Here is a 27,664-nt window from a genome sequence, read left to right as displayed (position 1 = left end):
ACAATCAACACAATATAATCAATAATGTCAAAGTGGAAGAACAATTCTAACATTTATAATTTATATGATTAATAAAATGAATACAAATGTAATTATTTAAATAGATGTCGGGCTCGAAGGGCACAGTGGTCTAAGGCAATGCAAGAGGCACCACTACAGTCCCTGGTTTGAATCCAGGCTGTATTACATCTGGCCATGATTAGGTGTCCCATAGGGCGGCGAACAATTGGCCCAGCGTCGCCCGGGTTTGGCCGGGGTAGGCTGTCATTGTAAATAAGAATTAGTTCTTAACCGACTTGCCAAGTTAAATAAAGGTTAAATGTAAAAATATATATATATATCTCGTTCCGGCCGGTTTAGCCCCCCCTGGCCCACTCGTAATTTGCACTCTGCATTCTATGAGTGAACCATAGCGTTCCAAACTCAATTTTCAGTCTCCACAGAAATGCCTTGCTGTTCTCAGAAGAGATATGAGGTGGGAGAGAGATTGGCTTCACAGCAGTAAACATATTTTCTTGCCTGTAGAGTGGAGGTGTGAGGTTCGTCACTGAGGTCAGACAAGAGTATGGGGGGTTGAGGATATGTCAAGGTTTGACTGGGATTTCAGCTCCGATGCAGGGAGGGCACCACATCTTTGTTCCATTACTAAATTACATTAGGTATATCGTTATGACCAATGTTTTTGAAGAGAATGCATTAGTAAAAAGGATGTGTGTTCAGAGTGACCCAGAGTATTCTGACTGATGTCTGTCGCCATTCTTGGCCTTTGTCTCAGTGCAGGTTTGACAGGCTCATATTTTCATCATAATTGTGATTTGGTGACGTAAAGAACTTTGACAGCACAACGGCAGAGTCATGTCTGAAGTGTAAACTAATGACTCAATAATGTTATGGGCGGAGATGGAAAGATGGATGTCAGAGATATTGCAATGTAAATGTACTTTTAATTTGTCTGTCTGTATATTTCAACACATGCCATATGAGGGTGCAGTGAGATACCAGATGGGTTGGACAAAAAAAATGTATACTCAAAAACTGGAAATCAGCCAATCCTCCGTCGTTCATGCAATGGAAAGGTCAAATGCTTTATTATCAAAAAATGTACCAAAATTGTGCAGTTTGAGTGCATGTGGCAGAAAGTGATAAAGGTGCCCTTAGGGGTGGGGGATAGTGGTTCTGGGCAGGTGTGATGTAGTGATGTTTGTATGATGTAGTCATTTGTATGTGTATGTTTTGTATTGTTTATAAAATATCAAATAAAATCATATACATAAATAAGAACTGAGATAGTGCTGTAACCTTCTAACAGTAAACTATCTGTTTCTATAGGAACCGTGGTGATGACGATGACAGCGGAGGATGCTGATGACCCCAGGTTGCAGAACGCGGTGCTGCGCTACAACATTGTGAGGCAGTCGCCCGACAAACCCTCACCCAACATGTTCTACATCAACCCAGAGAGCGGCAACATTGTCACTGTCATCTCCCCCACACTTCTGGACAGAGAGGTGGGTGTGCTTTGATTGGGCTGGGAGCCTCTCCAGACTGATCTGATGGGCCCCCAAAACACTGCTTCTGTCTCACTGCCTCGCTACCATGAAGTTTTAAAGGCCCGGTGCAGACAGATTTTTTTTTTTTTTGATTTTCTTGTGTTTTATATATACAGTATATTCAGAAAGTATTCAGACCACTACACTTTTTCCACATTTTGTTATGTTACAACCTTATTCTAAAATGGGTTTAAAAAAAATCTTAATCTATCCATAATGACAAAGCGAAAATAAAATACCTTATTTATATAAGCATTCAGGCCCTTTGTTATGAGACTCGAAAGTGAGCTCAGGTTGCATCCTGTTTTCATTGATCATCCTTGAGATGTTTCTACAACTTGATTGGTTGTAGAATGTGGTAAATTCAATTGATTGGACATGATTTGGAAAGAGACACACCTATCTATATAAGGTCCCTCTGTTGACAGTGGATATCAGAGCAGAAATCCAGCAATGAGGTCCAAAAAATTGTCTGTATAGCTCTGAGACAGGATTGTGTCGATGGAGAAGGGCCTTGGTCAGGGAAGTGACAAAGAACCCGATGGCCACTCTGATAGGGCTTCACAGTTCCTCTGTGGAAATGGGAGAACCTTCCAGAAGGAAAACCATCTCTGCAGCACTCCACCAATTAGGCCTTAATGGTAGAGGGGTCAGACAGAAGCCACTCCTCAGTAAAAGGCACATGAAAGCCTCTCAGACCATGAGAAACAAGATTCTCTGGTCTGATGAAACCAAGATTGAACTCTTTGGCCTGAATGTCAAGTGTCACGTCTGGAGCAGAGCTGACACCATCCCTACGGTGAAGCATGGTGGAGGCAGCATCATGCTGTGGGGATGTTTTCAGCGGCAGGGACTGGGAGACTAGTCAGGACCGAGGGACAGGTGCATGGAGCAAACGATAGAGAGATCCTTAATGAAAACTGCTCCAGAGCGCTTAGGACCTCAGACTGTGGTGCAGGTTCCCCTTCCAACAGGACAACAACCCAAAGCACACACCCAAGACAACACAGGAGTGGCTTCAGGACACGTCTGAATGTCCTTGAGTGCCCAGCCAGAACCCGGACTTGAACCCGATTGAACATCTCTGGAGAGACCTGAAAATAGCTGTGCAGCGACGCTCCCCATCCAACCTGCCAGAGCTTGAGAGGATCTGCAGAGATTATTGGAAGAAACTCCACAAATACAGGTGTTCCAAGCTTTTGTAGCATCATACCCAAGAAGATTTGAGGCTGTTTCACTTTTAATATAAAGCAAGCAGACAGGAATCGGGGTGGTCAGTTACTGTTCGATTGAACATTAGAATGGGAAAAGTGAGTGACCTAAGCAACTTTGAGCATGATATGATTGTCAGTTCCAGGCTTGCCAGATCCAGTATCTCAGAACTGGCCTTCCACCTGGGCTTTTCAGACACAACAGTGTCTAGGGTTTACCAAAAATAGTGCAACAAACAAAAAACATCCTGTCAGCGGCATTCCTATGGCCAAAAAGAGCATGTTGATGAGAGAGATCGAAGGAGAATGGCAAGAATCGTGCAAGCTAACAGGCGGGTCACACACATACAAATAATTCCCCATCTAGGGGTCCGACCCATTGTAATAGCGAATTTCCATTGGGGCTGCTAGCTAAATATGCTAATGAGTGCAAACAAAAATAATCTAAGTGCATAGACAGGCAATCCAGCTCATAAAGTTATACATATATAGGTAGAAGCTACCAAATGTCATTGTTTGGTGAGATTGGACATTTACAAGCGAATGTGATCGAGAGACATTGTGCAAATGAACAAAGTTTTGGCTCATGTTCGTCTGAAGGAAGAACAGTACTGTTTCTGTGTGGAGTCTGGGGTTCCTAGGGCAACGGGCCTGCCTGCTCTTTTTATTTGATTTATTTCACCTTTATTTAACCAGGTAGGCTAGTTGAGAACAAGTTCTCTTTTGCAACTGCGACCTGGCGACCTCTTCTCAGAGAAGAGGGGGGCGGAGCAGACGGCCGAGAACGGAGAGGAGAAAAAACGCAAGGATATCAAGATAGCAGTGACAGCTGTACAAATAACTCATCCAAAAGGGCTTTGAATTCTCAAACACAGCAGAAAGCTAACACAATATGATTCCCCATCGCCTTATGAATTCAGCCTATTAAAGGCCCATTTACTGGTAGGCATATGCTAAATATACATCAATGGAATGACATATTAAGTAATTGAAATGTGACTGCAATGTATCCAAGATGTGCACAATACCATGACATGGAATAGTAACTGTGCCATGAGGCACAGGCTAAATTATATGCTACATATCACAAATACAGTACATGGTAGCATGAGGCTACATAAAGGTGCTGAATGTCCATAAACACAGCTACAGTATTTGCATAAACAGACAATACAAAATGAATATATTTCCCTTGAAACAATACATGAGAGCTTCACCACCAGGCCTTACAATCTAACAATACTGGCTAACATTCTGGCATAACTGGCTAGCAGTAGCATGAGACACATGAAAGGAAATAATTCATGAACATGTTAAATATTAACTTGACTTCCTTAATTAACAACACCCAACTGAAGTAATTGACATGTAGGAAAGCAGGGGAGAGTGAGGTAAGTTGAGCCATGTTTTACATTCAGCATCACTTCGTCAAGGGAAATATACTGTAGTATTCTTTCTAACAAAGATATCTACATATATTTCAGGATGTTGTGTAACCCTGGTAAGTTGAGTTGCGGGACAAAGTTATACATTTCTGTACTGAATGAAATATTGCCTCTACCTTTTTAAAACCATGTCCATCATGTCTTTTTCCCAAACAAAATTCAACACGATCACAATCAATTTTTTGTTTTTTAACAACACCTAACAACACTTTGTACTTTTTTAAAACACTTTTTACCATAGGCCAGGCACTATTGTTAGCTCATATCTTAGTGGTAATGCCTTGCATTAGGCTTGGGAAGAAAACTCAACTAGCCTTTGGCTCAACCATTGGCTGACCTTTTCCCAAGGTCACCATTTTTACTATGATAGCCCACACAACTACAAGGAAAAACTTTCATGCTAGGTTTTGGACCTCATATTGAAGCTTATAAAGACACAAACTGATGTATTGTACTATCTTAAAATGATCTACTTTGGTTTAGATACAAGCATCATTAAACCTCTAACACAACAAATGAATTTACTTTGTGAAAAGTTTTTGGGAGCTAACTTTTTCCATGTGGTTTCTCCCTTCAGTCTCCATGAAATTATGACCTCTTCTCAAATATTTGGTCAAATTATTCATTTTTTTTATGGTTTCCTAGAAACAAGGGTGGCTCAATGTACCATTTAGGCATAATCCCACTCTCCCTTACTGACAATTAAATGCACACACTAACAAAAGTCATATACAGAAACTTGAGGAACAATCCAATGAGTCCTTTCTCTTCTGACTGCGATCTCGCTCTGATGGCAGGAGTGCGGTTTAGTGAGATGCACGGGAATGGTGAACTATGATTATCTGTTAAAGTGGGGTGACTTGGAGTTACCACCATGACCATATACAAAAAGTCAGAGCAAAATTATTGTTTGAGAAGATATGTTTGACCATTGATCATTTGACCATTTTAATCGAAAAGCAAGGTACTTAATTGTTACCCAGAAATGATTTGATATTGAGAGAAAACTGAATTGGACTATCATTAAAGAGACTAGAGACAGGCGAACGGAGGAAGCAGGAGAGGGGTCGTTGTGCTGGGGAGGTGAGGAGGGGGATGAGGGAAGGCGTAGTGGTTGTGTGGGTGTCGGTGGTGCATTCCAATGAGCAAGCAGAGGCAGCGTCTTCCTTAACTGGAGCAAGGCAACTACATGATTGCTTTTTCAGCGGGGTGACGAATGCCAGAACATCGATTCACTGTGCTCGTGGAAGAGGAATATTAGCTGTTGTCAGACACTTAAAGCACGGTTTAATTGACGTAATACAAACTCATCCACCAGCATTGGCTGTGTCCAACAAGTCCAACAGAAACCTCTCAGCTGGAACAGGGGAATCACTAGCAAACAGCAATGTGTGGATCTCTGTTCAATAACTCTCATACTGTAGATGATGAATTGATAAATGTGTTAGTGTTGTGTCTAATGCATACTTTGAGTGCCTGGTCTGTGTGCTCATGAAGGATGCTATTGATTTCTGTTGAGAAATCAATGCATGATTACAGAGTTGTATTGAATGTAATCAAATCAAATGTTATTGGTCACATACATGTGTTTAACAGATGTTATTGCCGGTGTAGCAAAATGCTTGTGTATCTAACAATTTCACAACAATACACACAATACACACAAATCTAAAGGAATGGAATTAAAAATATCTAAATATTTGGATGAGCAATGTCAGATCGGCATAGACTAAAATACAGTACAATAGAATAGAGTACAGTATATGCATATGAGATGAGTAATGCAAAATATGTAAAAAAATAATAATAATAATTAAGTGACTAGTGTTCCATTATTAAAGTTGCCAGTGATGTCAAGTCTATGTACAGTGGTTCCTCTATTGAAAGTTGAGAGCTTACACCGTGGGACTTAGAGGTACCCAGCGTTCCAATGAGGAATTTGACGCGAGCCACACGTCCATGATGACTTTCTTCAGAAATGAAGGCTGACAAAACATTATGGTGGAGCAAATGTAAGTAGTTATAACGTCATAACGAGTCAAGCAAAAAATTATATTTGAGAGGAATATTTTAGTTAATGTAGAGACAAACAATTGTGCATATTTTTTGTCATAAAGTTAAATTATGAAAATCTCGATTTAGCAAGTTTTTTTCAGTCATATTCATTACCAAGTGTATCAAACTCCATTCTTTGAATGATGATGTGTCTGCATGTATGTATTACAATTATACACTTCAACAGTGTTTACCACTCCTGCTCCTGGGACATCAATGACTACACATTGTAAATATTCAATAGACTAGAAACATGATTTAAGTAAATGCTGATTTGTAATTTATATATACAGAAAAAAACAGTACATCCCGCCAGCACGCCCAGAGGCGAGCCACTCAGGCGGAGACTGACTCGTGGAAGAGGGCAAGGAATGAGATGGTAGTAACAATCCAGGCAATTTGCTCTGAGACCGGCATAATAATGTAATGAAACAAGCAGGGAGCAGGTTTCGAACACTCAACATTCTAGCCCGAAGTCCAGCACGCTATCAATTGTGTCCAAATGTATTAATTGGGGTTGGGGCCGATTGTGGATAAAAACACTTCATCTATTGGAATCTTTAACATGTGGAAAGGGTAAAAAGTATTATTACTAGTTTTTCACAAGCGTAGTAAGATGGGCTATTAGCTGAACAATAGACTATTCAACCTTTACTGAAGAATTGTCTAATAGCCGAGCTAGGTGTTGTCATGACGTTGGCCTGCGGGTATGGTTTATGACCCCCCATAAGTACCTTACCCCCTTTCCTCTCTTGACTCTACTGAAGGACTCTTGAAAAGCCTTTGAGTGAGGACAATCAGCAATCTGCTGTATACTTATAGCCTATTGTAACCTGAAAGTCACACCTTTCCTCACCCCGCCCGAAACTCCACCCTTAACACAGTTCCCATTCAAAAACGAGTTGTTTAACAACAAAAAAATACATTGCGACCAAAGATAACAGACATTGTTTTCATCAAGCCAGCTTCTTTCTATGGTTCTACCCATTCCAGGGTTAGGACTGTAACCACCAAAGGACTTGAAAATTAACCGGAGTTGAGAGGATCACCAAAACTAAAGGTATTTTGGTTTCATAGCATTTTATATATGAATGAATAAGGTATATAGCCTATCAATGTGTAGGCATACTGTGTAATAAAATTGATAATTGTGTACTACAAACGTGGATGTGTTTTTGCAGAGCTTACATCCATGCCGACAACCATCCATGGAGATCAGTGGACAAAGGGCTGGACAACGGGCCGCACCGAAAAACCTCATGGTTGCCAAGAAAGCGGTTAGTTAAGCTAGATTCTTAAAATGTGTAATCAGCATTTGTTGTTGTAATCACTTTGAATTCTTAATTGATATACCATTTCTATCATAGGCCACTGTAATCGATGGGGGCTCAGGGCGGTACCATTCTGCTCATCTGATGAAGGTGCTCATGGGTGAGATTCAAACTTTGAAGACCGAGATTGAGTCATTGAAGGCAAACCATCAGAAAGAGAAACATTCTCTGAGGGCAGAGATACGGGCAACAGCTGATGCATTGGTTCAGAACCAGGTTCTATTGGCGGAGAGTCACTCCTCATTAGCAGAGAGTCAGGTGGCATTGGCGGGCGAGGAAGGAGATGGAGTCACAATCCATGCCAGGCACACATGTGGTGTCTGGAACTCCACCTCCGACGGGCAGAGTCAAAATACGTGGTGGGTTCGTCAGGTTGTCTGTTCACCCTGACATTTCCATTCCTCTTCTGACAACATAACTTGACCAAATGCTCACCAGGCACAGCAAGGGCCGCCCGGACCGTTATGCTGCTCTGCTATTCCAAGGATGTGTAACCGATGAGATATACCACACGTGGGCACAGAATACAAACTGGGATGGATCCCGAGGCAAATACTGTGTCTCAGGAGTTTCCGCCCATGACCGATGCAATCCGAAAAAGCATTAAAGACAGAGTCAGTGAGTACTTGAGGTCACTGAGAATGTCTGGACATGGCCTGCTCTCCCTTATGTAAGGAATTAGGCACTTTCCCATGTTTACTACAGTATGTACTGTATGCTATGTTTACTTGTCAGACTGCACAGTAGCCTAATACACAAATGCAGGTGGCTTTTTTCTTAAAAATGCTTTAAATGCTTTATTATCCAAATGTAAAAGCATATAATGTACAGTACTGTATTTCTTCATCAGCATCGTTATGCTTTCGTTAATAAAATAATGATAAAAACACTCTTTCAAAATGCAGATGTTGATTTAGTTATGAATCCATAACGAATTACTATGGGAATGAATATCACTGATTTACAGAAATATTGGAACAAAGTTGTCTAATAAAGGCAAACAATGTAGAATCCTCCAATCCTCATGCTGTAGCCTACTTTCGACCGTCACGTTGTACAGTGCCACATTTTCCATTATATCCTAACGGAATCCCTGAAGGTTTTAATTGTTTTCATTTTTCTCTGAATATAAACACCATAATATTAATCAAATTAATTAAGCCAAATTTCTTAAAATCAATCCCATATACTATGTAATGAGAAAAAAAAGGTTTTCATTTCTCTGGTAATGCCAATATAGAAGACTATCAAATGCTTCTCAAAGATGCCTTCGGCTGGTCAAACTAGCAATAACTTTTATTAACAGAAGAAATAGCTGACAATTAGATAACGTGCCACAGAATGCTGCAGCAGCCATCAAGGTGTTCCACAGTATGACGCAACTTTTAAAGGAGGAACCACTGTATATAGGGCAGCAGCCACTAATGTGCTAGTGATGGCTATTTAACAGTCTGATGGCCTTGAGATAGAAGATGTTTTTCAGTCTCTCGGTCCCAGCTTTGATGCACCTGTACTGACCTCGCCTTCTGGATGATAGAGGGGTGAACAAGCAGTGGCTCAGATGGTTGTTGTTCTTGATTATATTTTTGACCTTCCTGTGACATCAGGTGCTGTAGGTGTCCTGTAGGGCAGGTAGTTTACCCCCGATTATGCGTTGTGCAGACCGCACCACCCTCTGGAGAGCCCTGCAGTTGCGGGCGGTGCAGATGCCGTACCAAGTGGTGAAACAGCACAACAGGATGTTTTCAATTGTGCATTAGTAAACGTTTGTGAGGGTTTTAGGGGCCAAGCCAAATTTCTTGAGCCTCCTGAGTTTGTATTCAGAGTCCACTCTGAATACCTCTTCTCCACCGGCTGTGTTTTTATCAGCCTCTAGAATCAGTTCAAATGCTCTGGGGGGTACGAACAAAGCATCCGATTCGCGAAATTCGTATTTCTGGCCAAAAATGCTGGTAATGCTGATGAGTTACCTCCGCTCTGTACGTATGTAATAACACAATACATTTTCAGGGCTATTAATGTAAGAAATAACAGAAGAAAAAAAAACATTTCTAAGGTGCTAGAAGTACATCTGCCCTATCTGTAAGCGCCATTTTGAGCACCCATTTATAACACGTTTATCTTAGTGAAATTAGTCATTTCTAACCTGTGTATGTACAATTGAAGTTGGAAATGTACATACACCTTAGATAAATACATTTAAACTCTGTTTTTCACAATTCCTGACATTTAATCCTAGTAAAAATTGTCTTAGGTCAGTTAGGATCACCACTTTATTTTAAGAATGTGAAATGTCAGAATAATAGCAGAGAAATTTATTTCAGCTATTTTTTCTTTCATCACTTTCCCAGTGGGTGAGACGTTTACATACACTCAATTAGTATTTGGCAGCATTGCCTTTAAATTGTTTACCTATGGTCAAATGTTTTGGGTAGCCTTCCTCAAGCTTCCCACAATAAGTTGGGTGAATTTTGGCCTCCCACACAGAGCTGGCGTAACTGAGTCAGGTTTGTAGGCCTCCATGCAAGCACACACTTTTTCAGTTCTGCCCACACATTTTCTATAGGATTGAGATCAGGGCTTTGTGATGGCCACTCCAATACCTTGCCTTTGTTGTCCTTAAGCCATTTTGCCAGAACTTTGTAAGCATACTTGTGGTCATTGTTAATTTGGAAGGGGCATTTGCGACCAAGCTTTAACTTCCTGACTTCCTGAAATTTACCAGTCCCTTCTGCAGCAACACACCCCCACAACATGATGCTGCCAGAGGGCATTTTTTTAGACCAGAGGGCATTTCTCCAAAAAGTATGATCTTTGTCCCCCCCTCTTTGTGCAGTTGCAAACTGTATTCTGTCTTTTTTATGGCGGTTTTGGAGCAGTGGCTTCTTCCTTGCTGAGCGGCCTTCAGGTTATGTCGATATACAGGACTCGTTTCACTGTGGATATAGATACTTTGGAACCTGTTTCTGCCAGCATCTTCACAGGGTCCTTTGCTGTTGTTCTGGGATTGATTTACACTTGTCGCACCAAAGTACGTTCATCTCTAAGAGACAGAACGCGTCTCCTTCCTGAGCGGTTGTAATGACTCTCCTCTTCTTCTGACGAGGAGTAAGAGATGTCGGACCAATGTGCAGCGTGGTCAGTGTCCATTTTAATATATAAAACTGAACACTACAAAAATACAAAATAACAACGTGAATGAACAAACGAAAATCGAAACAGTCCTGTATGGTACAAACACAGACACAGGAAACATAGAAAAAGGAACATACACAACCCACCCAACTCACGCCCTGATCATACAAAAACAAAGACATAACAAAATAACTAAGGTCAGAACGTGAACGTGACAGTAACCCCCCCCCCCAAAGGTGCGGACTCCGGCCGCAAAACCTGAACCTATAGGGGAGGGACTGGGTGGGTATCTGTCCGCGGTGGCTGCTCTGCGGCGGGCTGTGGACCCCAGTCCACCATAGTCTTTCTCCGCCTCTTTAACCCCCTCAGACACATTAAGTATGATGCAGGGTCTAGAGACAATCACGGACTACAAAGGGAAAACCAGCCACGTCGCGGACACCGACGCCTTGCTTCCGGATAAGCTAAACACCTTTTTCGCCCACTTTGAGGATAACACAGTGCCACCGACGCGGCCAGCTACGAAGAACTGTGGGCTCTCCTTCCCACTGTTATTACCATCTATGCATAGTAACTTTAATAATAACTCTACCTACATGTACATATTACCTCAACTAACCAGCTCCCCCGCACATTGATTCTGTACCGGTACCCCCCTGTATATAGTCTCGCTATTGTTATTTTACTGCTGGTCTTTAATTACTTGTTACTTTTATTTCTTGTTCTTATCCATACTTTTAAACTGCATTGTTGGTTAGGGGCTCGTAAGTATGCATTTCACTTTAAGGTCTACACATGTTGTATTCGGTGCATGCAACTAATAGAAATTGATTTTATTTTATTTGGATTCTGTCATCCTGAAGTGCTTTGAGAGACTAGTTGAGGATCATATCACATCTACCTTACGTGACACTGTAGACCCACTTCAATTTGCTTACTGCCCCAAAAGATCCACAGACCATGAAATCGCCATCGCTCTGCACACTGCCCTATCACTTCTGGAGAAGAAGAATACATATGTCAGAATGCTGTTCATTGACTAATGCTCAGAATTCAACACCATAGTACCTTCCAAGGTCATCATTGATCGGTCTGAACCCCGCACTGTGCAACTGGGTACTGGACTTCCGGACGGGCCACCTCCACTTTGCTGATCCTCAACACAGGGGCCACACAAGGATGCGTGCTCAGCCCCCTCCTGTACTTCCTGTTCACAATGATGACACAGTCTACAGGGAGGAGGTGAGGGCTCTGGGAGTGTGGTGCCAGGAAAATAACCTCTCACTCAATGTCAATAAAACAAAGGAGCTGATCGTGGACTTCAGGAAACATCAGAGGGAGCACCCCCCTATCCACATTGACGGGACCGCAGTGGAGAAGGTGGAAAGCTTTAAGTTCCTCTGCGTACACGTCACTGACAAACTGATATGGTCCACCAACACAGACAGGGTGGTAAAGAAGGCACAACAGTGCCTCTTCAACCTCAGCAGGCTGGTGAAATGTGGTTTGGCACCTAAAACCCTCACAAACTTTTACAGATGCACCATTGAGAGCATCCTGTAGGGCTGTATCACCGCCTGGTATGGCAACTGGGCTCTCATAGGGTGATGCGGTCTGCCCAACGCATCACCGGTGGCAAACTACCTGCCCTCCAGGACACTTACAGCACCCAATACCACAGGAAGGCCAAAATATCATCAAGGACAACAACCACGCGAGCCACTGCCTGTTCACCCCAGGTCAGTACAGGTGCATCAAAGCTGGGACAGAGAGACTGAAAAACAGTTTCTATCTCAAGGCCATCAGAATGTTAAATAGCCATCACTAGCACCGTACAGGTCTGCCCTATATAAACGTAGCAGAAAAAGAAACGTCCTCTCACTGTCAACTGAGTTTATTTTCAGCAAACTTAACATGTGTAAATATTTGTATGAACATACCAAGATTCAACAACTGAGACATAAACTGAAGAAGTTCCACAGACATGTGACTAACATAAATGGAATAATGTGTCCCTGGACAAAGGGGGGGGGGGGGGGGGGTCAAAAGTAACAGTCAGTATCTGGTGTGGCCACCAGATGCATTAAGTACCTCAGTGCATCTCCTCCTCATGGACTGCACCAGATTTGCCAGTTCTTGCTGTGAGATGTTACCCCACTCTTCCACCAAGGCACCTGCAAGTTCCCGGACATTTCTGGGGGGAATGGCCCTAGCCCTCACCCTCCAATCCAACAGGTCCCAGACGCGCTGAATGGGATTGATATCCGGGCTCTTCGCTAGCTATGGCAGAACAAGGACATTCCTGTCTAGCAGAAATCACACACAGAACGAACAGTATAGCTGGTGGCATTGTGATGCCGTAGGGTCATGTCGGGATGAGCCTGCAGGAAGTGTACCACATGAGGGAGGAGGATGTCTTCCCTGTAATGCACAGCGTTGAGATTGCCTGCAATGACAACAAGCTCAGTCCGATGATGCTGTGACACACCTCCCCAGACCATGACGGACCCTCCACCTCCAAATCGATCCTGCTCCAGAGTACAGGCCTCAGTGTAACGCTCATTCCTTCGACAATAAACGCAAATCAGACCATCACCCCTGGTGAGACAAAACTGCGACTCGTCAGTGAAGAGCACTTTTTGCCAGTCCTGTCTGGTCCAGCGACGGTGGGTTTGTGCCCATAGGCGACGTTGTTGCCGGTGACGTCTGGTGAGGACCTGCCTTATAACAGGCCTACAATTCCTCGATCCAGCCTCTCTCAGCCTATTGCGGACAGTCTGAGCACTGAAGGAGGGATTGTGCATTCCTGGTGTAACTCGGGCAGCTGCTGTTGCCATCCTGTACCTGTCCTGCAGGTGTGATGTTCGGATGTACCGATCCTGTGCAGGTGTTGTTACACGTAGTCTGCCACTGCGAGGACGATCAGCTGTCAGTCCTGTCTCCCTGTAGTGCTGTCTCACAGTACTGACATTGCAATTTATTGCCCTGGCCACATCTGCAGTCCTCATGCCTCCTAGCAGCATGCATAAGGCACATTCACGCAGAATAGCAGGGACCCTGTGCATCTTTCTTTTGGTGTTTTTCAGAGTCAGTAGAAAGGCCTCTTTCGTGTCCCAAGTTTTCATAACTGCCTACCGTCTGTAAGCTATTAGTGTGTTAACGACCATTCCACAGGTGTGCGTGTTCATTAATTAATTATGGTTCATTTAACAAGCATGGGAAACAGTGTTTAAACCCTTTACAATGAAGATCTGTGAAGTTATTTGGATTTTTATGAATTATCTTTGAAAGACAGGATCCCGAAAAAGGGACATTTCTTTTTTTGCTGAGATTACATAGACTTGAAATCACTGGCCACTTTAATAATTGGAACACTAGTCACTATAATATTGTCCAACATTGCTTATCCAAATATTTATACATTCTTAATTCCGTTCCTGTAATTTAAATGTGTGTGTATTGTTGTGAATCTGTTAGATATTACTGCGCTGTTAGAGCTAGAAACACAAGCATTTTGCTACACCTGGCAATAAAATCTGCTAAACTGCAAACTGTATAAAAAACACATTAGACCAGAAAAGTATTGAGCTGTAGCTGCACTTTTAAAGTGGTTTGAACTTTGAATATCAGCACGAGGTTGAGACAATAAACTCACCTCCTGAACAATTACTGGTACGGCTGATTAGCTGTCCTAAGTAAAGTATCTTCGAAAGCAAATTTAAATAGGACCATCTTACTACTCTGCTCAAACCATTGTGTTACGCTACTCTCATCACCCCACTGGCAATCATCTTCAAATAAGCATCTTAAGGAACGAATGGATGGAAAGTCAACTCTATAGTTCTGTTCAGGATTTCACGAGAAGTTACCGGATAACTACAGAGAAGAACATCAGTAGAAGACTTGTGGGAACCATTTTGGGACTATCAGAGCTTTAGAAGTGTGCCGCAAAAAGGCCCAACCCCTTTTCCAAATCTGCACTGTCCACCTAGAGAGATCCACGGCGAACCAAGGCATTTCATGTAAATACATTCACAATTTCTTACTCTAGGAGGGTGGTGGTTCGTGTGCAAAGTATATGATTACTGTAATTGAGAGTAGATTCTAAATGTTCCAAAATTAAGTGTCACTGTCCCTCCCTGACCCCCCCCCCCCCCCCCCATCTCTTTTGTAACAAACAGCCATATTGTTGTCATTCTGCTAGGGACCGGTTCTTAATGTATTAAGTGTGTATGTTTATTCTGTGTTTCCATTTAATTAGCTAGCAAATACACAATCAAACCAATTTCTGTAGTACTGAAACATGAGTCATGCTCGACTTTTGCAGATTCAAGGAGGTTACGACTGTTCAGAATGATCATATGATACGAGGTTATGACTAAAAAGTAGATGTGATAGGTTAAGGCCTTTAGAGTTTAATTCAGGAAATAGTAACTCTTTAAATAACCTCTCTCTTGGTAACTCTTTGAAGAAACTCCTAATCATTTAATTGTTACATGATTAATTTCATCGGGTAACAATTAAATATATTTTCGTAATTAGATAAATAACAGTCTTCAGATTAATGTAAAAATCAAGTCACAACTTGAAGCGAGCATAGAAGATATTTCGCTCACGTCGCGGCTTGGTTTCTTGGTCCTGTATTGGCGCTTTGCCTGTTTGATTGGAGGGCGTAGCGGGATTAACGCAACCGGATTAGTGTCCTGCTCCTAGAAAGCGGAAGATCTTTATCTGTGCGGATTTTGCCTGTAATTACATGGCTTCTGGTTGGTCATCAATGCACTTATTAATGAAGCCGGTGACTGATGTGGTAAATGCCATCGGATGAATCCCCGAACATATTCCAGTCTGTGCTATGGAAACAGTCTTGTAATTTAGCATCCACTTCTTTGGACCACTTCCTTTTGGGGCCTTCACTGGTACTTCGTGTTTGAGTTTTTGCTTGTGAGCAGGAATCAGGAGGATAGAGTTATGGTCAAATTTGCAAAATGGAGGGCGAGAGAGAGCTGTCTCTGTGTGAGCATTTTCTTGTTTGTTTATGGCCATGTACAGCTCGTTGAGTGCGGACTTAAGGCCAGCATCGGTATGTGGTGGTAAGTAGACAGCTATGAAAAATATAGATGACAACTCTCTTGGTAAATAATATTTTATACAGCTTATCATAAAGCATTCTAACTTAGGCATACAGAACCTCAAGACATCCTTAATATTAGAGATTGTGCACAAGCTGTTAACAAAAAGACACACACCCCCTCCCCTGAGCTTCCCCGAAGCTGTCGTTCTGTCCTGCTGATGTATAGATTAACCAGCTAGATATATATTTTCCATGTCCTTATTTAACCATAACTCAAAGAAACATAGGATATTACAGATATTCAGATAACGTTGACAGGATAGTCTCGAACAGAGCTCGTCCAGTTTATTCACCAGTGTTTGAGCGTTTGCCAATAGACTGGAGAGTAGAGGCTGTTTATCCACTCTCCGACGTAGTCTCATCAGGTATGCCACACGCCAGCCTCAACAGCACTGCCTCCTCCTTCTCCAAGTGTTGGTTATTTGAGCTTAGTCCTGGATAATCAATATGTAATTTGCCTCTGACTAATTGAAGTAGAAGTTCTAAAACAAATCAACGTTTGTGATAGATGTTCTGATGTCCAAAAGCTATTTTTTGTCATGAGAAACGATGACTGAAACATTACGTACCCCAAAAAATATAAGATAAATGCAAAAGAATACACAAAATAACACAATTGGTCAGGAACCGTAAATCGGCTGCTATTCCCTCTAGTGCCATCTCCAGCGCTACCTACAGCGCCAACCTAGTGAAGTGGGCTAACAATTATCCCCTTTTCAGCATATTTTTTAATGTTTAATCACAATTGCTGCTGACAGACACGATAGGCTAACTTTCTTGATGGACCACATCAAATCCGCTAGCTAGCTAATAACAGATCACGCCACTATGGCTAGCTAATTAAAAAGCTAATTTTCAAGGGATAAACTAGATGTTATTTAAAATATTGTTTGATTTGCTTGCCCCCGATAGTGATGACAGTATTCCGACAACTTTACCAGCATGAGGAATTGCCAATGTCAAGCTCTTTCCAAAAGCCTAATCTCTGATTAAGCAAGCTAAATGACAGATGTTGTTTGCCTAGCTAGCTCACTACCTACATACCTACATATATGGGTAGGCTAACCTTACGTATCTGAAAATACACAATCAATGGATGTGTATTGATCATGAAAAGCACGCAGTTACTTTCTGTGTAACTCTGATGATAGAGCTAAATGTGTAAAAATCGGAAATGTGTGGTCTAAGGCACTGCTTCTCAGCGCTAGAGGTTTCACTACAGGCACCCAGGTTCACAACCAGCAGTGATTGGGAGTCCCATAGGGAGTCCCATAGGGCTATGTACAATTGGCCAAGCGTCGTCTTTCATTGTAAATAAGAATTTGTTGCCTAGTTAAATAATGGTTACATTTAAAATATATATATATAATTTTATATTACTATATGTAAAGTGCAAACATGGTCAAGGGAAATTGAAATGTTCAGTGTACAGACATTTACTCTCAAGTGTGGTCAAAGATAATTACCTTAAAGGCACACACCTAATAGGCCACGTCTCTTTTTTATATGGATCCTGGGTCAACCCAATATGAAAGTGAATAAAAACCCAACTGATGGTTAAATTCATGCATGTTTGGGTAATCCAAACAACCCAACATGTTGGGTTATTCACACAACCCAACTGACTGGGTCAAAATATCCCAGCCTGTGTTCTGTCCAATATTTACCCTGCGCTGGGTTACCAAATAACCCAAAATGTGTTGTCTTTAAACCTATCATTTTTTTAGGTGTCTGGAGATATTTGAACCTCTACTGCTTAAACAGGTATTCATAAATACTGTATGTATCCCTCATGTCACACCTCTGTCTGTCACACAAAACCTGGATTAAATCTTTGTCCCTCTACTACAGTATGTGAATGCATTGGACATAATTCAGGTTGACCTGTAAGTGTATTTGGATAGATATTCTCTGGCGCCCGGGAGGCAAAGCAAACCAGAGAAAATTACAAATCAATTGTGTCACTTTGAAATCAAGTTGATTTTCCCTGCGCTGCTTTCTCTCTCAGGCATTGAATTCTGTCGTGATATGCATATTTATTTCCTCCATACAGTATATTTTTTTCCCTCCACTTTATCTGCTCCTCTCTCATTTCTATGTGCCTCTCACTTTTTGGATCAATGGGAGAATATCATTTTTTACAGCTAAAATCACACACTGATGAGGGCCATTTTCCTTGGGTTTGTGATTTAGCATTCATGTCTCCGATCAGACAAAAAAGACAGATTTTAGAGATCAGGTCGCTCTCAATATCTGCAAGTCTCATAGGGCAGTAGTCTATCAGTAGTCAATCTGATGGACACACACGGTCTCACTGACACTGGACACAACTACACTGGACAGAACTAGCACTCTCATGCTCAGACATTTCTCTCGTGGCAAAATCGATTGGTGGGAATGGGTTTGGATTGTTTTTTTTAAATTAAAAGGAATAAACTTAAAGTATGTTTCAGTGGGGGTAAAAGTATGTTGTCATTTAAAAAAGGCCTCTACTTGTACCTCCCGTGGCCCTTTCCATGGCAGATGTGATTTGACTGACAGGCACAACGTATGATTCATACTAGCTGTCTGTCGGATTGATGGCCCTAAATAATGGGCTGTGTATGTGTTATTATGTATATGTGTACTGTATATGCATGCGTGTGTGTGTGCGTGCGTGCCTGTGTATGTGTTATATTAGTGTTTCGAGCTGTTGTCTCAGTCTCCCGGCTGTGAGGCGTTGTGATTAATGGACTTCCCAGTCCACTGTGCTGTCAGGGCCTGCCTCCCCTCTTCACACAGCCCACCTCCCATCCCCTCATTAAGACTATCCTACATCCTGTCTACAGTCATCAGTACCTGAATCACAGCAGAGTAGAACTTTCGCTCTGCTCCCCTCTGACAGACAGTATCACCTTGTACCTTCCAGGACCCAGGGCTCATCACTCTACATGCCACAGAGGCACTGTCAGTCCAGGCTTTATCTGTCAGTCCAGGTTTTATCTGGCCTACACCCCTTATTCAGTACTAGTCAGCTTCTCAGATGAGTCAGGCTCATGGTGTTTTCATCATTGATTATCAGGTATCCCACCACCACCCACCACAGGCACTATGTAGTTTATCAACTCTCTGTGTGGTGTCCCTGCAATGGGAATTATTTAAAAAAAACGATATGCTTACTGATTTTTACATCTTATGTCTTAGGCGGTCAAGCTGAGAAAGTGTGAGATCACAGTAATCACACCCATACATACCACATTCCCACATTCCTCTATCATTTGAAATTATTTACAGCACACGTCTTATATGATGTGTGCGTGTACCATAGTTAGTGGAGGCTTTGGTCTATACTAAGTGTGCCTCCACTCCTCCACTCATCTCCCCTCATTACAGTCTGTGATTTCTGATGAAGCACAATGAAAGGTCAGCGAGAGGTTGTGTGTATAATGATGTTCTGCCACTTATCTCTTCTGGAACTCCTCTGACCAATGCTGCTGCTGCTCTGAGGATGTAAAGCGCTCTGAGTGACAGACAGCATTGTGTAGTGTGTTGTTTCTCTTTTAAAGTCATTGGGGAATTCCACTTGGTTCATAATACCAACACTTTAAGATACACTTGTGCTTAAAATCACTAGAAAAAGATTAAAGTATTGGTAATAAAAATAAAATAAAAGTATGTACAAGCCAGATGACCTTTTGTTACTTTTTTGCTAAACTACAGAGCAGTGTTAAGCTCCTTAGGTTAAGACAAAGCAGTAAGTTGTAATGAGTATAATTAAAAGTGAGTCCAAAGGAAAAGGACGTAATGGCAAGTCATAGTCATACACTAATGAAAAGCAATGGTTGCACTTTTCAATGATCAACACCCTGCTATGAATTATTTGAACATCTCTGATGTTTCAGGCTGTGTCTTTAATTTAGATTCCTTTGCGGTGGCTTTGCCAAGTGTCACTGACACGCACATTGACAAGCATGCACGTATGCACATATGAACACACACAGACACAGACATACACAGGCTAATGTGATTGAAGCAGCAGTTTTGGGGGTGTAGGTTATGGTGTAGGTCTGTGGTGCTGCTGGTCTGGCTTTAACCTAACTGATGTGGACACGCTGTTAATGGTGGTGACTCTGTGGGTTTCTAATTTTCACTGGGCAATCTAGGACCTGTCACTGGTGACGGCGGCCAATCGATAGGCCTGGCAGCCCCTCGGTGTCCACTTCCATACGGATGAAATATATGGAGCCAAAATGGATGTGTACAAATCAGTGGCTTGAGTGCTTCTGAGGGTCTGTCTGTCTATACCACTGTCTCTCGGTCCTTCTGTACCTCTGTCTCTCTGAGTGTGTGTAAACAGATGGGCTATGAAAGCTGCTTATTAAGCTCCAAACTCTGTCAGGCACAAAGTAACACTTAAAATAGAGCCGCTACAATAACACAATATTTAAGTAAGAGTGACAGGATGACAGATAAACATTATTTTCCGTGTTTGTTGTACCTGTGTAACTGTCTCGTTATAAACAATCATGTTGATATGATGGCCAAGGTATCATGTGGACTTTCTGTCCTGTCTTCCCTTTCTTTGTTCTTGATTCTTGACCTTCCATTTGTCAATGTGGTCCACACACTTAAAAAAAAGTTAGGGCCTCTCGAGTGGTGCAGCGATTCCTTGTGGCGGGCCGGGCACCTGCAGGCTGACGTAGTTTTTCAGTGGAACGGTGTTTCCCCCGACACATTGGTGCAGCTGGCTTCCGAGCCCCCTCCTGTAATCCCTGTTCACCCATGACTGCATGGCCAAGCACACCTCCAACTCAACATTCAGGTTTGTAGACAACACACCAGTCGTAGGCTTGATTACCAACAATGACGAGACAGCCTACAGAGAGGAGGTGAGGGCTCTGGGAGTGTGGTGCCTGGAAAACAACCTCTAACTCAAGGTCAACAAAACAAAGGAGATGATCGTGGACTTCAAGAAACAGCAGAGGGTGCATCCCCCTATCTACATTGACAGTGCCGCAGTGGAGAAGGTGGAAAGCTTCAAGTTCCTTGGCGTACACATCACTGCCAAACTGAAATGGACCACCCACACAGACAGTGTGGTGATGAAGGCGCAACAGAGCCTCTTCAACCTCAGGAGGCTAAAATAAATGTGGTTTGTCACCTAAAACCATCACACATTTTTACAGATGCACGATTGAAAGCATCCTGTCAGGCTGTATCCCCGCCTGGTACGGAAACTGCAGTGCCCTCAACGAGGCTCTCCAGAGGGTGATGCGGTCTGCCCAACGCATTAACCAGGGGTAAACTACCAGCCCTCCAGGACACCTACAGCTCCCGATGTCACAGAAAGGCCAAAAAATACATCAACTACCCAAGCCACTGCCTGTTCACCCCACTATCATCCAGAAGGCGAGGTCAGTACAGGTGCATCAAAGCTGGGACCAAGAGACTGAAAAACAGCTTCTATTTTAGGGCCATCAGACTGTTAAACAACCATCACTAGCACATTAGAGGCTGCTGCCTATAGGCATAGACTAGGAATCACTGGCCATTTTCAGGATGGAACACTAGTCACTTTAATAATGTTTACATATCTGGCATTACTCGTCTCTAATGTATATACTGTTTTCTGTACTATTCTACGGTATCTCATCCACTTAATAATGCTTACATATCTTGCGTTACTCATCTCATATGTACATGCTGTTTTTCTATATTATTCTACTGTTTCCTAGTCCGTTCCGCTCTGACATCACTCGTCCATATGTATATAGTCTTCACATCAAAGTTTATTTGTCACGTGCGCCGAATACAACAGTAAAATGCTTACTTACAGGCTCTAACCAATTGTGCAAAAAAGGTATTCGGTGAACAATAGATAGGTAAAGAAATAAAAACAGTAAAAAAAGACAGGCTATATGCAGTAGCAAGGCTTAGAAGTAGCGAGTCTACATACATACATAGCTGTTAGTCATGCTGATTGAGGTAGCATGTACATGTAGATGTGGTTAAAGTGACTATGCATATATGATGAACAGAGAGTAGCAGTTGCATAAAAGAGGGGTGGGCGGGTGGTGGGTGGGACACAATGCAGATAGTCCGGTTAGCCAATGTGCGGGAGCAGTGGTTGGTCCTACTTAGATTTGTTTGTGTTGGTTATATGTTGTGTAATTTGTTAGATATTACTTGTTAGATATTACTGCACTGTCAGAGCTAGAAGCACAAGCATTTCACTACACCCACAATAACATCTGCTAATCAAGTGTATGTTGTTACGGTTTTCTTGCGGTGAAGGAGAGGAGGACCAAAATGCAGCGTGGTCATTTTTATACATATTTAATAACGATGAAAAACAAACGATACAAAAACAAGAAACGTAACACAAAAACCTAACAGCCTATACTGGTGCAAAAACAAAGACAGGAACAATCACCCATGAAACACTCAAAGAATATGGCTGCCTAAATATGGTTCCCAATCAGAGACAACGATAAACACCTGCCTCTGATTCAGAACCACTCCAGACAGCCATAGACTATGCTAGAAAACCCCACTAAGCCACAATCCCAATACCTACGAAAAACCCCAAGACAAAACACACCACATAAAAAACCCATTTCACACCCTGGCCTGACCAAATTAATAAAGAAAACACAAAATACTAAGACCAGGGCGTGACATATGTGACCAATACGATTTGATTTGAAGTACCCAATTGTAATACTTTAGTAAAAGTTAAGATGCCTTATTAGAAAATTACTCAAGTAAAAGCTGAAATACTACTTGAGTAAAAGTATTTTGAGTAAAAGTATTTGTTTTTAAATATACTTAAATATCAAAAGTAAATGTAATTTCTAAAATATACTTACATATCAAAAGTAAAAGTAAAAGTTTAAATCATTTCAAATTCCTTATATTAATCAAACCAGACAGCACCATTTTTTTCTTGTTTTACTTTACGGATAGCCAGGGACACACTCCAACACTCAGACATAATTTACAAATAAAGCATTTGTGTTTGGTGAGTCTGCCTGATAACAGGCAGTAGGAACGACCAGCGATGTTCTCTTGATAAGTGTGTGAATTAGACCATTTTCCTCTCCTACTAAGCATTCAAAATGTAACGAGTACTTTTGCGTGCCAGGGAAAATGTATGGAGTAAAAAGTACATTATCTTCTTTAGGAATGTAGTGAAGTAAAAGTGAAAGTTGTCTAAAATATAAATAGTAAAGTACAGATACCCCCAAAAACGTTTTAAGTGGTACTTTAAAGTATTTTTACTTAAGCACTTTACGCCACTGCCTGCCTCTCTCTCTCATCCCGACTCCCGATCCCTGCATTATTATGGGACAGATGGAGATCGATTTTGAATATTGAAACAATGTTGCAATTGTCGAAGAGACAAACAGCAAGGTTTATACAAATCTCCACTGTTGGTAAACTAAATGTTAGTCTAAAATAAATGTGAGATAATGTCTAGATGCTTTTTATAGTGGAGATCAAGTTTATGACTTGCCTGCCTGGGCAGATGAGACAGTGGATTGCGCAGTCAGATGGAACAGAGTAAATAAGCATTTTAATGTCATAGATTTATCCGGTGGTAATCTGTGGAATAGACACCGGTTTGAATGCCTTTTTAACCAACCAGCGTTCAGGATTAGACGCACCCATAATTTGGAACAGTGACCACATTATGACATCACGCGCATATAAATTCACGCTGGGGAGGCCTTCAGAGATATTTGGAATTCAAGCATGAAAAGGTTAAGTCACATGAAAGTTAACATGTTCCCGGAGTAATTTCTAACAAAACAAACGCATTTTGATAAAAAAATAAATGTTTACGTTCAAATGCCTCTCCTGTGAAGTAGTGACTTGCGACATACGCCTAGTTTCCTGAAACGAGTCACATATCGGACATGGTACAGGTGTCTTATTTTTTTAAGCCCATAACCATGTGTGTTGGTGTATACTTTTGTTTCAAAGTAGATTTGTTTAAGAATACCTAGAAATACTGTGTGACCCTGATTTAGCCCACTGCAGTAAAAGGTTAAGCCATTGTAGGGTTTTCTATATAGTTATCTAATATTAGTGGGGCATACACTGAGTATACAAAATATTAAGAAGACATGCTCTTTCTATGACATGGACTGACCAGGTGAATCCAGGTTAAAGTAGGATTTTTAAGCCTTGAGACAATTGAGCCATGGATTGTGCATGTGTGCCATTCAGAACGTGAATGGGCAAGACAAAACATGTAAGTTCCTTTGAACGTGGTATGGTAGTAGGTGCCAGGCTCACCAGCTTCTGTCAAGAAGTGCAACACTGCTGTGTTTTTCATGCTAAACAGCTTCCCGTGTGTATCAAGAATTATCCACCACCCAAAGGACATCAAGCCAACATGGCACAATTGCGGGAAGCATTGGGAAGCATCCCTGTGGAAGAAGCGGGAAGCATCCCTGTGGAATGCTTTCGACACCTTGTAGAGTCCATGTCCCGAAGAATTAAGGCTTTTCTGAGGGCAAAAGGGGAGGTTGCAACTTAATATTAGGAAGGTGTTCCTAGTGTTGGGTATACTCAGTGTACTACTCTGTTTTAATGTGACTACTTAATCACTATGATAAATAAAATAGTTTTACTTGAGTGTACTTTTATCAGAGCTGAGATTTACTTTTAAGAGTGAAGTGTAACAGTACAGGTGCAACTATTGTAGTTCCACAGCCTTTTTTAATGAAGATGCCCAAATAATACTTTCTAGTTTAATGAACATATGAGACAAGTTGAGCAAACACATAATTTTAAGTTAACAGAATTTTGGACCAACTATACATTTCAACTTCAGGTAATACTTTGACTGAAAAGTTGAGTAAACTAAAAAAGGCTGTGGAACCAGTTACTTAATACATTTTTTTTTACAGTGCTCCTAGTTATGGGCTCCTAGGCATGACAGGAATCCATAGCACTCAGCTTGATCAGTAGTACTTAATGAGTAATGGATGCACTACAAAATGACCCCAGTGTTTGTTAGTGGTGACCTTGCTGTTGTGATTTCATCATGTTGTTTGGACTGATAAGAAAGCACTGCTTGTGTGATGGCTTATTTGGCTTGGTGATGAGATTGTGGCTGTGTGTTTGTTGTGATAGATGACAACCCTGGCTTTGGCAAGTTATCCTCATCACAAGTTTACCATTCTGCCTGCCTATCACTCTTTCCCTCTACCTCTACTGCTCCCTCTATTACCTCGTCTCTTTCTCTCTCTCTTTCTCTATCTGTCTTTCTCTCTCGCTCTCTGTCTCTCTCTCTCTCTCTCTCTCTCTCTCTCTCGCCACCTCCATTTCTCAACGCTTCACTCCGGACATCCAATTACTCCCGGGTCATAGCATAGTGATTTCATTCAGAGCAGCGACATTCACCCCTGCCTCAAACAGCCATTCAAATTACAGCCTCTTCCTCTCCCATGCCACAACCTGCAAAATGTTGTTTTCAGACATTCCTCATCCGCCACCTAATCTGATCCCTCAGACATAATTGAATGTCAGTCGCCACATAAAGATTCCTTCCTCTCCGCAATTAGCAGCTGGTTCCCTGTGTTACCACCATGAGACAAAGCAGACAGAAAAGTATTTACTGTTTCTCCAGGTATGGTAGAGAGTTGTTATATTATGTGATCTATATGCAAATACAGCTGCGACATCGTTTGATGAAATGTCATTATTGCAGATCTGATGTGTGCACTCCGGTTTATGAACTCCCTTTCATTCCCCTATTATGATCCAGAGATTGTTTGAGAAATAAAATCCTGGTGCTCTAAAAGGAGCAGTGAAGAGTGGGAGAGAGGGAGTAACATGGGGTTCGCAGATAGAATGGAGGGATGGATTCATTTTCTGCTGCCTTACTCTTTCTTTTCTACCTTTTCTCTCACCCCTCTTTCTCTCCTCAGCCCTTTCATCTTCTGACATCGCAATGCACCTTTAAATTGGCTTTTTGTGACTCTCTATGCTTATAGACTGCATATGATTAGAATGCCAGGTCAAAAAAATAAGAAGGACTTTTACAGAGATGTACTTTTTACAAAGCTCCTAAAGTGTATATTGGAAGGGATGTTTATGGCCTTGTATTGTTATCATAGGCCTTTGTTGACATTTTTGAGAAGGTCAGCACAAACAGCAGATTATGTGGAAGATAAATGTACTGATCTGAGAGAAGAATGACCTCCTACTTTAAGAGGACTACAACTTTACATCAATGTCAATTAGCATCTAAGAGAAATGGGTCAGGTTGAAAGCCACTGCACATTCAACAAACACACTCTCTTTGATTTACCCTTCCTCGTTCTATTCTTTTCTCACGCTCCCACACTCCTTTTCTCTGACACACAAGCATACACTCTTTTGGACATTCATTTAGAAACTTTTGCTCTTATACTATTTGCTCTGATACTGGTGCTCTAGACAAAAGTCTAGAAAAGTGAAATACTATTCTGAATCTATTCAATGTATTCCATGTAAACAGATGCTTCACTTCAAGGTCATGACCATGCAAAGCTTTGCCTGAACGGATCCCAGGGCTATGGTGTGATGTTTGTGTGAAAGTGAGATGGCACGTAGCCAGTGTACCAGTGGCTGTGGACAATGACCCCTATCTAGATATCCCACTCGCTCTGCTGGAATGAAAAAGGTAGACACAGTTCACAGACAGTGATGGCACCTTCTCCTCCCCTCTTCTTCCCTCCTCCATCACGCCTCTGTCCAGATGCTTTAGTGTGGAAATGAGATTCCACTAATTAATTAGATCTCAGTGCTAAAGATGAAGATTACATCCCAATGGAGGTTAGGAGTGTCAGTCACTTTTTTTTTCAAGCTGTGAATTACTGTAGATAAATTGAGCCCCTTGGGTATCATGAGTAAAACATTCAAGTAGTTAATATTTTTCTCCTGTTATTAATTGAGTCTCACAGACAGTTTGGCTAAGTCAATGAGGGTCTGCAAAAACAGAGGGAACAGCCCAGATGAGCATTGTCTTCTCACGAGGAGAACAGAGAACATGGATGGAACAGAGAATAGGGAAACAGAGAGATGAAAGATGAAGTCATTAAGAGACAGATGGGATAAACTGACAACCCCACAGTGTTCTCTCCTCTCAGCTGTATCTGGGAAGTCTGATCCTACTGCAGTGGAGGAGAGTGGTATCAGTATTAAGTAGTTGTTAGCCAGGACACTAGGTAGGAGAACAGTGCTAGCTTATACATCTCATACACTTTGTATACCTCTGACATGAGGTAATGCTGACTTACCCCATTAATTATGTCCTTAATTTTAGCTTTTTCATCACTTTTTGTCACCTGGTGCTTGTCTTGGTAGGAATTGTGGTTCAGTCTACAATCTTAGAAATAAGGGTTTCTTAAAGGGTACTGTCCCCGTAGGAGATCCCTTTTGGTTCCAGGTAGAACTCTTTTGGGTTCCATGTGGAACCCTCTGTGGAAAGGGTTCTACATGGAACTCAAAAGGTTTCAATTTGAAACAAAAAACCAAAAAGGTTTTTTCAAATGGTTTTCCTATGAGGACAGCCAAATAACCCTTTTAGGTTCTAGATAGCACCTTTTCTAAAGTGTAGTGTTCGTGCATGGATGTATGGCTAGAGTTCAGGACTAAGAAGAGATTGGCTATGTGACAGGATTAGAACTACACTCAGATGACCATTGAACTGAGAGATGGTCCTCTGGCTTGACCAGATAGGAAGAGTGAGAAGGAGAAACATCCTCCTACTGCCCTGTGGACACACTGATGGAGCCCCACTGATATACCCTTCTGGGTTAAACGGCTA

At 41.8% G+C, this 27,664-nt stretch overlaps 1 protein-coding gene across 1 annotated transcript in view; it reads left to right on the top strand.

Moving 5' to 3' along the window:
- The window catches only part of LOC110520038 (cadherin-13), a 603,183-nt gene that overhangs the window by 424,599 nt on the left and 150,920 nt on the right, over positions 1-27,664 (top strand). The window contains exon 7 of the mRNA XM_090218153.1: positions 1,330-1,508. Within this exon, the coding sequence (XP_090074279.1) occupies positions 1,330-1,508 (179 nt within the window). The remainder of the gene's footprint in view (positions 1-1,329; positions 1,509-27,664) is intronic.

This window comes from Oncorhynchus mykiss, chromosome 1 (assembly GCF_057628025.1).
Source record: "Oncorhynchus mykiss isolate SJ-2025 chromosome 1, ASM5762802v1, whole genome shotgun sequence".
Classification (NCBI taxonomy): Eukaryota; Metazoa; Chordata; class Actinopteri; order Salmoniformes; family Salmonidae; genus Oncorhynchus; species Oncorhynchus mykiss.
Note: the sequence above shows the minus strand (reverse complement) of the source record. Positions and strands in the feature narration are given on the sequence as shown.